At 40.7% G+C, this 14,588-nt stretch overlaps 1 protein-coding gene across 1 annotated transcript; it reads left to right on the top strand.

The window, feature by feature from the left end:
- Positions 1–11,741: 11,741 nt before the first annotated feature.
- LOC145784079 (uncharacterized) lies at positions 11,742–13,260 on the top strand. The gene is made up of 3 exons (XM_082595832.1): positions 11,742–11,768; positions 11,918–12,110; positions 12,635–13,260. Exons 1-3 carry the CDS (start codon positions 11,742–11,744, stop codon positions 13,258–13,260), a joined length of 846 nt encoding a protein of 281 aa, XP_082451958.1.
- The last annotated feature ends 1,328 nt before the right edge of the window (positions 13,261–14,588 follow it).

The raw sequence follows: 14,588 nt of genomic DNA, 5'->3' as shown, positions 1-14,588 counted from the left end.
GAACAATGTTGAATATGGTTTCATCTGGTAAGGTTACAATATTAGAGAAATATTGATTATTATGCATTTTGAAAAGTTATTTTAAAAAAATAATTCGCGGAATTTGGCTAATCTGGCAACCCCGCGACTGGAAGCAATTTTTAAATCGCTTCCAGCGATTAGTTAAAAGAAACGTAAATTGCGAAAACTTTGCGCTGCTTTTTTCCTTTCTTTCAAACTTGTTTCTTCTTATTGCAAAAACGAGAGCAACGGATGCAATACGAATCTTCGCTTCCGTTGGCTTCCAACTTTTTTAAAATTAAAACCGAGTTCAAAATCATACGGGGGGGCATGAGTTAAAAACCGTTCTAAATCGCATTTAGGTAAAGAAATTACGAAATCGTTTTACTGAAAAATATCAGCTTCTCTTTTTTCAATTTTGACAGGGGAAGCAATGCTTCCCTTGCTTCCATTGAGGATACGCCCCTGAGTTTACCTTCCATGGGCGATGTTCAACCGGAGTTTGCGCCACCACGACGGATTATAACATCGAAAAGACTGGTGAACAGTGTGGCGCCCGAAAGCTAATTTTCTCTGACGCAACGCGCGTCATTGTGACGTCAGGTCGTATTCCAGAATCTTCTTTTCCAATCAACAAATACCGCGTACTTTCGGAATGCAGCCTTATAATCAATCTTTGCATTCTGCCTGAATCGCAAGTACCACTGTATTTCATCGACTAATGAATCCACCTTTGTATTACGTTAGATGATCGCATGTAGAATTGGCAATGCCTGTGGATGCACCTCTCCAATTTAAACTAGAGTTCCTTAAACTGCAACTATGATCCTTCACTAGACTGCTATTCGACTATACTATACTTACGATACTGCTATATCAGACTTTTCACTATTCAGACTATTCAGACTATTCAGACTATTCAGACTGTTCTATTATTCAACGCTATTCAAGACTATTCTTTATTCGAGGTTTATTCAACTCAGACTCACTGTTATTTCTGTTGGTAATCAAAGTTGAAGTTCTTTTAGTTCGGTGTTCTCATTTCGCTATGTTTGAATTTCTGTTCTTCCGAAACTAGTAGTCAAGTTAATAAACAACGCAGTCTTAAAGAATTCTACCTTGTGTCAAGTACTGTTCCGTCAAGCCAGTCAATAAATAAGACAGTGAAGAAGACTATCGTGTCCTGGTCATTCCTCGCCAGTTCTGATCTCGGTTCTGCCCAGGAATGTCGCCGTCAGCACGGACGGCTGCATATGAGCGCGAGTGCTAACTACCGCGTCCGCTACATATTTATGGTGACCCCGACGTGATTCAACCTTCTGCAACTTTCAACCTCCGAAGACGTGATTTTGGATTAGCGTGAAACTTACATTGGATTATATTGGATTACTTTCCTGTGGAGTATTGTACGATTCTCTTCACCGGACGCTTCAACAACGACTGCGACAACTATCATCACTGTTGTGTCCTGTTCAAGTTCGAGTTGGACCCCTGGACTCAAGTTAAGTGTTAGTTTACAATGTCTATATACTTTTTTTATGCTATTGTGCCAGCTATAAGCCTTTTAATCTCCCTCGTCGTTGTCGTCCTTGGTCGTCGCCTTACTCGTGGCTCGCGATCGGGGCGTCTTGACAGCAGCGATGACAATGTCTTTCGCCCCCGTCCGGACGACTCCCTTCAGGCACTGGACTGTGAGGCCTGTAGGTACCTTAGGCTTTGTTACACATTCACTGTTTAGTTCTTCGTCCTGGGCACGACGTAAAACTGCATCCATCCATCAATCCATTGCACCTTTCCTTAGTTAGCTTAGCACCGTTCTTGCATACAGTTATCAAATTAATTACAGTAGCTCTCCGTCCTGGGCATGACTGAAAACTGCAACCATTTCTTAGTCCTGGGTAAGACTTGAAACTGCATACATTTCCTCAGTTAAATCACTCCCTCGTTTAGCAGTTCCTTGCTATGTAGTTGTCTTTAGGAGCTGCGCTTCCCTCATATAGGCGTGCGACGCAGCACACTTCCTGTATATAGTACTTGTTATAATCCCTGTCTGACCACCGTCGTTTTGTTCACGTATCGCCTTGTTGTTTATCTTTGTAGCCACTGTTGTTAGGAATTTGCTTGTTAAGGTGGTATCATAGATGTAAGCCGACATGTTGCTTGCAACTAGCTTGCTCGTCGCTTTTTGCCTTTTTGGACTTGTCCTGCCACTGCTTCCGTTACTCAGTTGTCCTAGATATAAGCCGACATGCTGCTTGCGACTAGCTTACCCGTCGCTTTCTGCCCTATAGGCATTGTTCTGCTCTTGTTGCCCAGCTGTCATAGATATAAGCCGACATGTTGTTTGCGACTAGCTTGCCCGTCGCCTTCTGCCTCATTGGCCTTGTTTCGTCACAGCTACTCGCATTCATCTGTCCACCGCTTCCTGCCCTGTTGGACCGGTTCCCGGTGCAGTCGCTTCGCATAGCTATCTTGCTTTCAGTTTATCTATCATTCAGTCCCTGTAGTTGTAGCACTGTATATACACATTATCAGTTTCCGCCGTATTAACCTGTAATAACCGTTGCGTTTAGACATTGGTCTATTCAGGTAAACCGAAGGAAGAGTCATTTAATTTTTACGTTCGTGGAACAGAAGAAGTGGTAAAACGAATGGTGATGAGCCTGGAACAACACGCGGTGACCTTCAAGGTCGGAATATTTGGTATGACCGCTTGTACACCTCCATACCACTCGTGCAGTGGTTGCTTGGAGTAAAACTTGACCGGCAGTTGACCTACAGACCCCACATCGAGTCACTCCGTGCCAAGGTTACCTCGCGAAATAACCTCTTGAGAAGCCTAGCAGGAACAGGATGGGGAGCCCGAGCATCAACCTTGCGTACAAGTGCACTAGCCTTGGTCTACAGCTCAGCCGAATATGCCTCAGCTGTATGGAACCGCAGCAGACACACAAAAAAGATGGATGTGTGCATTAACGACACCTTGCGCATCATCACTGGCTGTCTCCGCCCCACACCTACTGCTTATCTGCCAACTTTGGCTGGCATTGCTCCTGCTCATGTCCGTAGGGAAGAAGCCTCTCACAAACTGGCTCTACATGCGAGACTCGATCCTCAACACCTTCTCTACAGTCACTCCCAAACAAATGGACCAGTCAGACCTCAACGCCTATCATCAAGGCGCCCATTCCATCGATATGCTACACAACTTGTGGATAAGAACTTCAGCTGCATGGAAACATGGACCCAAGAATGGAACGAGCTGCCACATATCCCTCCCCAGTTTTCAGTTATGCCAGCACTCTCCATCCCTCCTGGAGCAGACCTCTCAAGAAAGGCATGGGTCACATTGAACAGGATCAGATGTGACGTTGGCTGTACTGGAGCTAATTTGTTTAGGTGGGGGTTGCATAATTCGCCGATATGTGTCTGCGGAGCGGTAGAACAAACAATGCAACACATACTCCACGAATGTCCCATCTTACGACTCCCAAGTGGAATCACTGGTATTCGACAACTGGACCCAACTACCGTATCATGGCTGCACGAGGAGGCATTGCCAATCTAAGCTACTGCAAGTCAAACGAGAGAAGAAGAAGTGGTTGCTTGACAGGGGTATAACGTCAGTGGGAACCCTCAACGCTATACGTAGAAGAATACCTCTGCAAGTGAAGCAAGTGAGTGGTAGGGAGGAATTTTCGTACGAAATTTATTGGCAGACGAGTGAGGCTGATCTCAGGCTACATTCTTATGTAGTAAAAACAAAGAGTTCTGGCATGCGGAATGTGTTGATGTTGACGACTATGCATCCTCTATTGAGGATTACCAAAGATGACGGCAAAACGAAGCCAGGCTTGTATAATAGGGAGGGCCGTCGGAAACAGATTGCTTAGCAACTCGAGTTTCTTAGGAGATTCGTCGAGTAAATGGCGAAATCGAAAGCAATTTTTTAATTGAACGCCAGGAAGATGGCGCACAACCAGGGGCGAGTTTAGCTGATAGGGCCTCGGAACACCCTTAGACCGGGGGTCCGTGCAAAAAAATTTTTGCGCCTAGGGCGCGAAAAACTTTACAAAATAACTTGAAAGTCACCCACACGGTTGCTAATGCCTTTACGCCAAGCTCAGTCGCCACCCTGTGACTAAAATTAACCTTGAAAAAGGAGGCATTTTGCAGAAACTTCAAAGGCTGAGAGAAAATAATAATAATAACACAAAATCACATTTTCTACGTCGAGAGGCCCTTCAAAAGGTTGTCCCAGGGCAAATGCACCCTCTGCCCCCCTTAAATCCGGGCTTGTGTAGAACACGGTCCAAATAATCATTAAATCACCCCATTTCATGGATATTACCCCCCACCAGCGGTGACGTTCTCCGCAAAAGTGCCCTAGTGAAAAAAATAAAATTATGAAGAATAAGGACACCGGAGATTAAAAGAAGGAAATGGAGCTACACGAATTGGCGGAATCAGTGTTGACTAAAAAAGTATCTACGATTTCGCCACAGTGGCGATTATTACGTATGAGGGAGTGATCAAGAAGATCTTAAAGGAATGGGCCATGGTTAAGATGAAGAAAAAAATCCCCACGGCGAGAAAGAAGGCTGAATGGAAAACTTCATTGAAGGCCAGTCTTTGCCTCCACACGCTTTTCGACGTCGTTGGCGACAAATTGCTGCACTCACGCGAAGTTGATTTCGTTATCGACCAACGTGGAGCACGCATTGGTTTCATTAGAAACGTCGATTGGGAGGCGCTAAATCTGAAAAGAAGAGGGACGAGGGAAGGAGCAACTGCTTTCGCGAGAAAACGAGTGAAAGAACGCGAAGAATGTACTCACGACTCGGATGACTACAATACAGAAGAAACTCCCAGAAGGCGCTTCCCTTCTAGAGTGCTCGATCGGCAGAGAAGAACTCGAAGAAGAGCAAGAGTGATGTACTTTCGATCTTCGTACAGTTGCGCGTGAGGTGGAAAGGTATGGAATTCTAAGTCGAGCAGCAGCTGCCCTCGCAACCGCAACATTACTGGACACAAAAGATGATTTCAATCCGACGATGATAGTCGACAAAAACAAGCTCGTTCGTGCAAGAAAACTGCTCCGCTTTGAGACGAGTCACTTCGCTTCCAGTTCGCTCGACACAATAGTTGAAAGCCTTTACTTTGACGACAGAAAGGATAAAGCCCTTAAACTGAATGGCATAACTAGCTATCGTCGAAAATAAACCGAAGCCCACTAGGCAACGAGATGCTGATATACCCAGGATCTGAATATATCGACCACGTTTCCATTCAAGGGTGTTCAACTGGGAACAATATTGCCAAAACGATGTTGGCTGCTCTTGAAGTCAAGGGACTAACGTGAAAGGCATTCGGGTCGTTGGATGCGACGGAACTGCCCTCAATGCAGGTATGCACACAGGAGCCATCACCACCATTGAGCAACATATTGGAAGTACGGTGCAATGATCGATTTGCCAGTTTCAGCTCAATAAACTCCTGCTTCGGCATCTCTTCGGCGAGCTGGAAGGGAAATCATCAGGACCGCAAACCTTCAAAGGATTTATCGACCGTGCCGTCGTTAATGATAAGTGCAAAGAAGATAAAATCGAGTTCGAGAAGATAAAATCCAATCTGACAGCAGTCGATGAGGTGATGGAATTAGTGGCGAGCAAAAGTATCTGCTCGATGTGTTGGTCATCGAAGGAAGTCTGCCTCCAGAAAGCATTTGATTCCGTGATCAAGGAAAACGTGGTCATCCACGATGGCTTAATCTCGCTTCAAGGGTATGCCGACTTTATATCTCGGAGCCAGAACCAACAGAGGCGCTGATAGAAATGACGACGTACATCGTTAAAGTTTACGCTCCCATCTGGTTTACTACCAAGCAAAACAGGAAGGTCACTTCGCTGCTCGGTCCTTCCTTCGGTTGGTTAAGCTGACTCGCTATCTGACGAGCCAATTAAAAAAGTCGTCGACAGTGGCCTACAATCAAACGCCTTCGCTGCTCATTCGGCGAATGTAGTGTTGGCCCTTCTGCATGACGAGTCTAAACCAATGTGTAGCCTAAATCGGATCCAGAAAGCAAGGAACGAGTACACGGGTGGGATACGTCGCTACGAAATTCCTAAACTAAACTTTGAGTACACAGATTTGACAACAAACTCGTTGCTCCAGTGGAACGAGCGGAAACTCACTGAGCCACTAATTCTACACGATTTCAGCATGGAACAGCTCACAGAGCTTTTCGTCGAGCCCGATGTTCCTACATCGATTGACAGTTTTCCGTCCGGCACACAAGCAGTTGAGCGTGAAATCAAACTCGTCACCGAAGTAAGCGATGAAGCCATCGGCCATGACAACAGACATGAACTTGCCGACGCGAACTGCTGCTCGCTCACATTGTTCACATTTTGAGTCAAAAAAAGATTACGTTCTGTGATTGTTTTCGTCGTTTTGCGTATTTTCTATTCTTTAATTATTTAATTTTTTTTGGAAAAAAAATGTGTTTTTTACTTTTTTGAGGTAATATTGACTTTTTTGTGCGGCGTTTTCCCGCGCCCCGATCTAAAAAATATTTACAGATTATTTGTTTGTGACCTAAGCCTCCTATCTGAGTCGAGTTGCTAAGTGATTTGACAAAAAAGTGCATTGACGGCCCTCCCTATTGTATAAGCTTTACGACTTGACAAAGGGTGGCACCGATATCATCGACAAAAGGATGGGTTCATTCACGTGCAATGCGAAGTCCGCACGGTGGACAACTACTGCGTTTGCTTATTTTTTGGATACTTGCCGCGTCAACGCATCTACAGTTTTAGCACTAAATGAAGGGACTGATCCACGCAAGCGAAAATCCTACGACTTCGGTTGGGAACTTGCCATGGAACTCGTGAAGCCATTCATAAAGTCGCGATCTCTCCAGGGCCTGAACTATCACCCCATACATAAGATTGAAGCAGTAATAGGGAAACAACCTTCAACAACAATTCCAAGCGGCAGAAGGGCCACTCTGCCCCAACTATCGTCGACACAACGTAGATGCGACGTATGCAAACACGCTATTATGGGAGAAGGTGCCAAAGCCAGAAAAAATAAACTACCAAAAAACCGTGGCCAATGTCAGTGCTGTGAAAAGCCTTTATACCCTGCACATTCGATACGAGTATGTCAAGCTTGCTTTTGCGCAGAATAAACTATTTGAATGATTGCAGCTTTATAAACATTGGCTTCAACCACAGCCTAAATAAAACGCGGAGGTCAAAGAAAGATTTTTTTTTTCCTTTTATTAGACAGATAGCTATTTTTGCGATGATTCAACATATCAGGACGTTGAATACTTGTAAACATGCGCGGTTTTGCAATTAAATTGCTTATCAAAATCATCTATCATTTTTTGTATAAAAAGTGGGTCATAAAACTAATCGTAATACTCGATGTAAAATTCAGCATTTTTATATGCTGAAACAGTATTGTATTCAAATTTTATATTTAGAAAATATCATTATAATGCGGTTTGAACATAGCTGAATTTTAGCACGGTTACAGTGACTGATTTTATGACTTTTATACAAACAAGGACAGAAAAGAAGTAATCTAATTGCAAACCCGCGCATGTTTACATCGTCTTGCAAAGTTGAATCCACGTCGAAATGATTGTAATAGCGTTGTATTCAATTCCTCGTATTATCGAACTGTAAATGTGCAGCCACTTGTAACTGCAATGTGCCTCATTGCATGTTCCTAAATATTTCTGAACTTGTGTGTACATAACCTGACAGAACACAAGTTGCTTTACCATTGAATCAAGTTGAAACACGTTGCTGCAAGAGCCTTGTGCCAATTGCTGCATTCCGGTATTACTGTAACCAAATCAAAATACTTATCAATATTTCAGATAATATGAAATTTGCTGCCAAACTGACATTTTTATTGCATAAACGCCCATTAGGCAGCTAATTCTTTGTAAAGTATTTCTCCAAGTTCACAATGATTTGACGCATAATAAATACTACTTGGAATAAATCTAAATATTGTTTGGATTTTATTGTGTGACCTATGAATCTTAGAGAGCTTATTGAATCCACAAAAAAATGACCCGAGGCATTACAGATTTTCCTTTTGATGAAAAGCGTTGTGACGTTCTGTTAATTAATGAACCGTAACTGTTTTATTTTGAATTTCTTTCTGACTTCTGTTTACGTAGAGCAGTGGTTCTTAACCTTTTAACAGTGGGGGACCGGCACAATTTTTAAAAAATGTTCGCGGACCGGCAACCAAAGATCGTAGTGAATAGAATGAATATTTGTAACGTTTTGTTAACCAAAGTTGTCGTTGCGCACCATAGTGCAAGGTTTTAGCATATGATTTGTATTCAGGACAAAAATTAGAATAAAACGGCAATCAAATCAACTCAAACAGAAAAATGTCAATTCATTTCCATACAAAATCAATGTCAGTGGGAAATTTGCTACTGTTACGTTGCCAGTAGCCTATGTGAGGAAAACGAAATATCAAAGAAGTTTCTAAAACACGTAGCTCTGTTTCGACATCCAGGCGATTTCTTTGCTTTGTAAAAGCCAGACATGAAAAAGAACTGTCGTTTCTAAATAGTTAGTTGAAACAATTACCATCAAATCGATTGTTTTGAAAGTTAGGCACGAATTCGTTTGCAAGAGATAACCAGAAGTGTGACGAGGTCGTTTTTCGAATCTGGACTGCAAAGTAGAAGCATAACATATTGTAATTCAATCAGATTTTCTTTTTCATGAAGATTAAGGTCGCATGTGTTGACATCATCGATGCATGGATTGTTTATCCAAAAGTTTCCATGTCGAGGATCTTCATGTTACGCGAAATGAATCATTAAAATTGTTAGCCAACTCTTTCAATTGTTGACTCACAACGCTCAGCACCTCTTTCTACTTTTTTTACCACTCCATTTCACCAGCATTTTCCACAGCAAATTGGCTTGTCTTCATTCCATTCTTTGAAAAACAAGATCTTTGCTTTCTCAAACTCCGGTGCTGGCAAATTTCCATTGCAGGCCTGACTTTATCCCGGAACTTCAAACTTATCTAATTCCAAATTTTCGTCTCCAACGACTTTGAAATTTTTCAAAACCAAGAACAAAATTCCCCATTTGTTTATGTATTTCTGTGTTTCAAAACTTTTTGAAAACTATTATGCAATTTGTCACAAAAACATTATCAACGGCACAGAATTAGGTCATCAAAAAGTTCACCTTTATTATTAAACAATTTTACGTGGAGATATGTCAGTTTTACAGCTGTGCATGTTTCACAGTGCGATCACAATTTTACAATATGCTAATGACTCCACATTAAAATAAGCTTTGCAGAAAGTAAGATCTTTTGCAGACCGGCAAAAAAATTACACGGACCGGCACCGGTCCGAGGACCGGCGGTTAAGAACCACTGACGTAGAGCATCATCGACTTTATCGGGTAATCTTACTCCTAGTACTAGCCTTATACGTGGCCGAGTTCACATTGAACTTACATTGAGAGACGCTGTTGCAACTACAATACATTGCATTTAAACCGCGTTTTTTGTCGCATGATCTTCCATTCGTTTTGTGGATTACATAATCGTATTTGATAAACGCCACCCTGCTTCTTCAGCTGGTCTACATTTGTTAATAAAGCGTAGGAGTTGCTGTTCTTGGAACCGAGGTCACAAGATCATAATCCAAATTGGTGTGACACGCGTTCAGAAATCTCATTACTGCATGTAATTGATGAAGCATTGTTCTTTTAGTCAAGGAGCGAGCTTATGTTTGAGCGTGGGAAAAGTTATTATTTTGCATGAAAAATATAGATTCAAATTGAGATTATGTAAAAAAATTTTAATCACAATATTGCAATGCATGTTCTTCATTACTCTACCACAAAATAATGTGTAAACTCACGCTACAATTGCTTTAATCGCAAAATAATCCAATAGTCATAAGTCACCTCAACATTTCAACGTATATGAGCAGTTCTAAAATTCACATAGTTTTAATTTTCGGATATGGCCAGCATGAATAATTTTACAAAGTGAATCCCAATGTTTGAAACCGAACCTTAAAAAATACCAGAGATATCACTCCTAAAGCATAAGAAGAATCGACAGCCCCCCCCCCGCCCCAAACTGAGCAAGACTCCAGGAGCCCAACCTTGTAAGGGTTAAGAAATCAAACCAGAAAATTTACAATCAAGTGAAAAAATTGTTACCAGTCCAAAGCCAAGCTAATGTGGATCCAGAAGATGATGCAATCTATGACTCAGTGAAAAAGTATTTATTGCTAGTGCAGATCCTTCTATGCATCAATAAAGTAGAAGAACTAATTTCGAGGTGCAGACTCAGAAACAAATTTAGTCTAAAAAACTACAAATACTTTTTACTCAATTGGTTTCTACCATATGAACTTTCGACATGTTGCAGTTTCAACATGCATGTCAATTAAAATCAAGTCTTAGTTTTATTGACTTTACAAAATAGTTTGGTAGTATATTTTTGACACCATAACCTAATTTATTTTATTTTATAAATTAAATTTTATTGAAATACTATTGTGAGTGTTAGCCTGGTCAAATGTTTCAAGGTTCACATTTGAGAAAAAAGCTAGGCTATTTATTTGTTTTCTTATTGATTGCTTTCTGTGTTAGGTAGATCGCTCATTTGAGGAAGTGTCATAGTACCAGATGACCTCTTCCAGTTAGTTTTTCCCACTTTTAGTTGCCAGTATAAACCATAACAAAATTGCGAAAGTAACACTATTGTGATGTCACAATGGAATGACGTCAAGGCGAATTTTCCTCCTCCTAAGGGGCGTGAACGGCTTCCTGCTTCCTGATTATTCAATTCCACTTAACAGTGCCAAATAACAGCAGGTTTACAAATACGCCCACAGTATGTCATTGTAGGCTGTAGTGGGCAAGGGGCAAGGACATTTCACTAAATCTCATGCGGTATGAGTATAAAAAAGTTAAGAAACTCTGTTTTAGTCGGTTTAGTTACAAAAGTATTTTTAATGGGTAAACTGATTTGTTAGTAATCTTACAACTTTTGCAAGCAGTGCTTGTAGCCTCACCTTCTATTCTCCAAAGTTCTGACGCCGTAAACTGCTAAATCAGCTCCAATTCCTTGGCAGGATCGTCTGCTTGCTGCATAATTTTGTCCACTTAATAGTTTATATTGGTATCTATTGGCCAGTCCAGTCCATCCGTTATCCAAACTTGCAAATCCGTTTCGATATGCTGAGAAAATAATTTTATAATGTTTAGTTGAGGTATTTATGTTGGATCCACCAGATCTTCTATCTTGTTTGTTGCTTATTTTAGTAGAGTTAGATCGTAACCACCAAGGGCTTGATGCAGTCTTACTACCTCACAAACAAAACTGAGGTCCAGCACAAAAGAACGCGGCTTTTTTTTACACAATAGAGAGCGAAAGCTGTGACGTCACACATCCCTAGCAACGCGCTGGCTGGTTCCACCATCTATGGTTCCACACTATAAATTCTTGCCTAGACAAGCTACAGAACTCGCTACTAGTTGAGGTTTCGTTTGCTAGTTACTCGATTAAAATGGTTAAGTTTTCTATTACTTCTTTTGTAACGTATGTTTCTGATTAACCTAAATCTATAAATCGTGGAGAAAATCACTATAAATCAAATCATGTCCCGTCTATAGACTCTTTTGAAGGTTGTCTCAGAAGAAGTGTAGGCTACATGCCAGCATGAAAGAGAAGGTTTATAAAGCTTCGGTAAGTACTTGACATTAACGTAGATTACCCGTATAATTTATTAACATTATATCATGTTGAAATAAAGACAGATTTATTGCAAATACCCAAACACATTATAAACCTAACTGCATTTGATTAGGTCTAAGCAGAAAATCCTTGTGTTGCAGGCTCAACTATCAGGAGATGCAATTGTATCCACATCATGTGAGTGTCCACGGGGCGGATATAAATTCAGCCATGGTGCTGCTTCTATGATGCATGCCATTCAAAACATAAGTTGCACTGATACAGAATGTTCTTGGAAAAAGCCAAAAGCAGTGAGAGAAGTAAGTATACCGGTGGATGAAAACTCTATCCCTGGTAAAATTGTGTGAGCTAAGTTGTAAAGTAGCAGGCTTAGGAACTTGAAGCCATAGTGATATTAACAGTAGTATTATTGTTTATTTGCATCAGACCAAAGCTCCATATTTACTACTAAACATGCAAAACAAAATACCAATACATTAAAATAATCACAATAATGCAGTTAACAGACAATACATAAATGGCTATTATTAACACCTAAAGTTGTCATTTGAATAGTTGTTACTAAACCAAATCTCACTTTTTTGAAATCTAATTTCAGGTTGAAAGTGTATAGGAAATGTACCCACCTTCAAGGGAGCACACAACGATAAGCAGAGAGACAACAGCAGAAGATAATCAGTGGCTATTTTTTAACCTCAAAAAATATGGACAGTTCACTGGCTTAGCTTGGTTAATGTCCCCAAAACCCTAAGTTGAAAAGTTGTTTATACCAACTATAGAAGACATAATTCTTTCAAAGCAGTTTGCGGAAAATAGTTGTCAAACAGACTACTTGTTAGATCAACTTTCATTATCAGAAGAAGATATCATCAAGATGAACTCTCTCACAATAGGTCAAAGGGACAATTCATCTTGGCACCAGCTGAGAAAGGGAAGATTGACAGCCAGCAACTTTGGATTAGTGTTGAATGCCAAACGTGTGACACCATCTCTCATAAAAAGAATATTTAATCAATATGACCTCAGCAGAGTGCAAGCGATTAACTGGGGCATCAACCATGAGAAAGATGCAATGCAAGAAATAATGAAGGTGGAAGTCAACCCCTCGGGTCTGTGGCTTCATAAGTCAGGCATCTTGGGCGCTTCGCCTGATGGTTTAGTCAGCAACAATCACATTGTTGAGGTTAAGTGTCCATACAAATTCAGAAATTCAAAGATCCATGACGCAACAGAGTGTGCAGATTTTTATCTATTGAAAGATTCTGCTGGAAATTATTCACTAAAGGAGAATCATCAGTACTGGCACCAAATACAAGGGCAGTTATGTATTACCAGAAGGTCGTCGTGTTATTTTGTTGTCTGGACCCCTCTTCAATGCGTGGTGCTAGAAATTAATCGTGATCCCAGATGGGAGCATAATATTGCCAAATTGCATGATTTCTACAAGACCCACATGATTCCAACATTTTTAACAGGTTGTTGAGATGTAGGGTAATTATTGTAATCCCATCGAAGAGTATTTCTTTATGATGTGTGCTTTTTTGTTTGCTTTGTGATGATCTCAATAAGGGTTCTTCTTCTTGCGTTTGAGACCGCCACAGATCACGTTGTTACATCCAGGCGCAGCAGCCAATGGATTGTGTATTCATCGAGCGTTGTTAGGTCCACATGTCTATCTTGTGGTCGGTATACAGGACATTGATAGATAATGTGGTGTGCAGTTTGAAAATCTGAGCCACACGCACAAGATGGTGAATCGGCGAGGTCCCACTGGAACATGTTGCTGCTAAAACGGCCCACTCTAGTCCTCAGGCGATTGTGCTACTATAATAAGGGTAATAAGGGTAAATAAAGGTCAATAAGGGTAAAACAGCCTGTTGAAGTTTTAATGAATGTAAATGTAAGTAGTAGGGAAAGAGGAGATCGATATCCGCTGGCAGTGCTAAAAAGCAGTGCTCCGGCAGTGCTAAAAAGCAGTACCTGGCAGTACGAAAAAGCAGCAGAGCCTTGGCAGAGCAGTCTGGCAGAGCCTTGGCAGAGTCTTAGCCTCTGTCCTGGTACTATTTCTTGTTTGTTTATTTTATGAGAAAAGCAGTGCTCCGGCAGTGCTAAAAAGCAGAGTCTTAGCAGTACGAAAAAGCAGTACTTGGCAGAGTCAGAAAAGCAGTGCTCTGGCATTGTCTTGTCAGTGGTCTTGTTTGTTTATTTTATGTGAAGTTGATATTATTTCTTGTTTGTTTATTTTATGCAAAATTGATATTATTTATTTCTTGTTTATTTATTTTATGAGGAAAACAGCCCCCTTACAATGCTATGTCTGCCAGTACAGAGCAAGAAGCAGTGTGGCAAAGCAGTGAAAACAGGGTATTATTTCTTGTTTGTTTTATTTAATGCTAAATTGTTATTATTTATTTCTTGTTTGTTTATTTTATGAGGAAAACAGCCCCCTTACAATGCTACTACTGGCAGTACAGAGCAAAAAGTAGTGTGGCAAAGCAGTGAAAACTGAGTATTGTTTCTTGTTTGTTTATTTTATGGAAAAGTAACCATTATTTATTTCTTGTTTGTTTATTTTATGCGAAATTGATATTATTTATTTCTTGTTTATTTATTTTATGAGGAAAACAGCCCCCTTACAATGCTACGACTGGCAGTACAGAGCAAGAAGTAGTGTGACAAAGCAGTGAAAGCTGAGTATTGTTTCTTGTTTGTTTATTTTATGTGAAATTAGTATTATTTATATCTTGTTTGTTTATTTTATGAGAAAAGCAGTGCTCTGGTACTGCCCTGGCAATGGTATTATGTCTTGTT

The sequence above is a fragment of the Aplidium turbinatum genome, chromosome 15 (genome assembly GCF_918807975.1).
Source record: "Aplidium turbinatum chromosome 15, kaAplTurb1.1, whole genome shotgun sequence".
NCBI lineage: Eukaryota > Metazoa > Chordata > Ascidiacea > Aplousobranchia > Polyclinidae > Aplidium > Aplidium turbinatum.
The sequence above is the reverse complement of the archived record's forward strand: the minus strand, read 5'-3'. Positions and strand labels throughout refer to the sequence as shown.

Coding starts and splice junctions, on each gene's coding strand:
- LOC145784079 (XM_082595832.1), top strand. CDS start 11,742: ATGAAAGAGAAGGTTTATAAAGCTTCG. Junction 11,769..11,917: donor AGAAGGTTTATAAAGCTTCG/GTAAGTACTTGA, acceptor CTTGTGTTGCAG/GCTCAACTATCAGGAGATGC. Junction 12,111..12,634: donor GGATGAAAACTCTATCCCTG/GTAAAATTGTGT, acceptor TTTCATTATCAG/AAGAAGATATCATCAAGATG.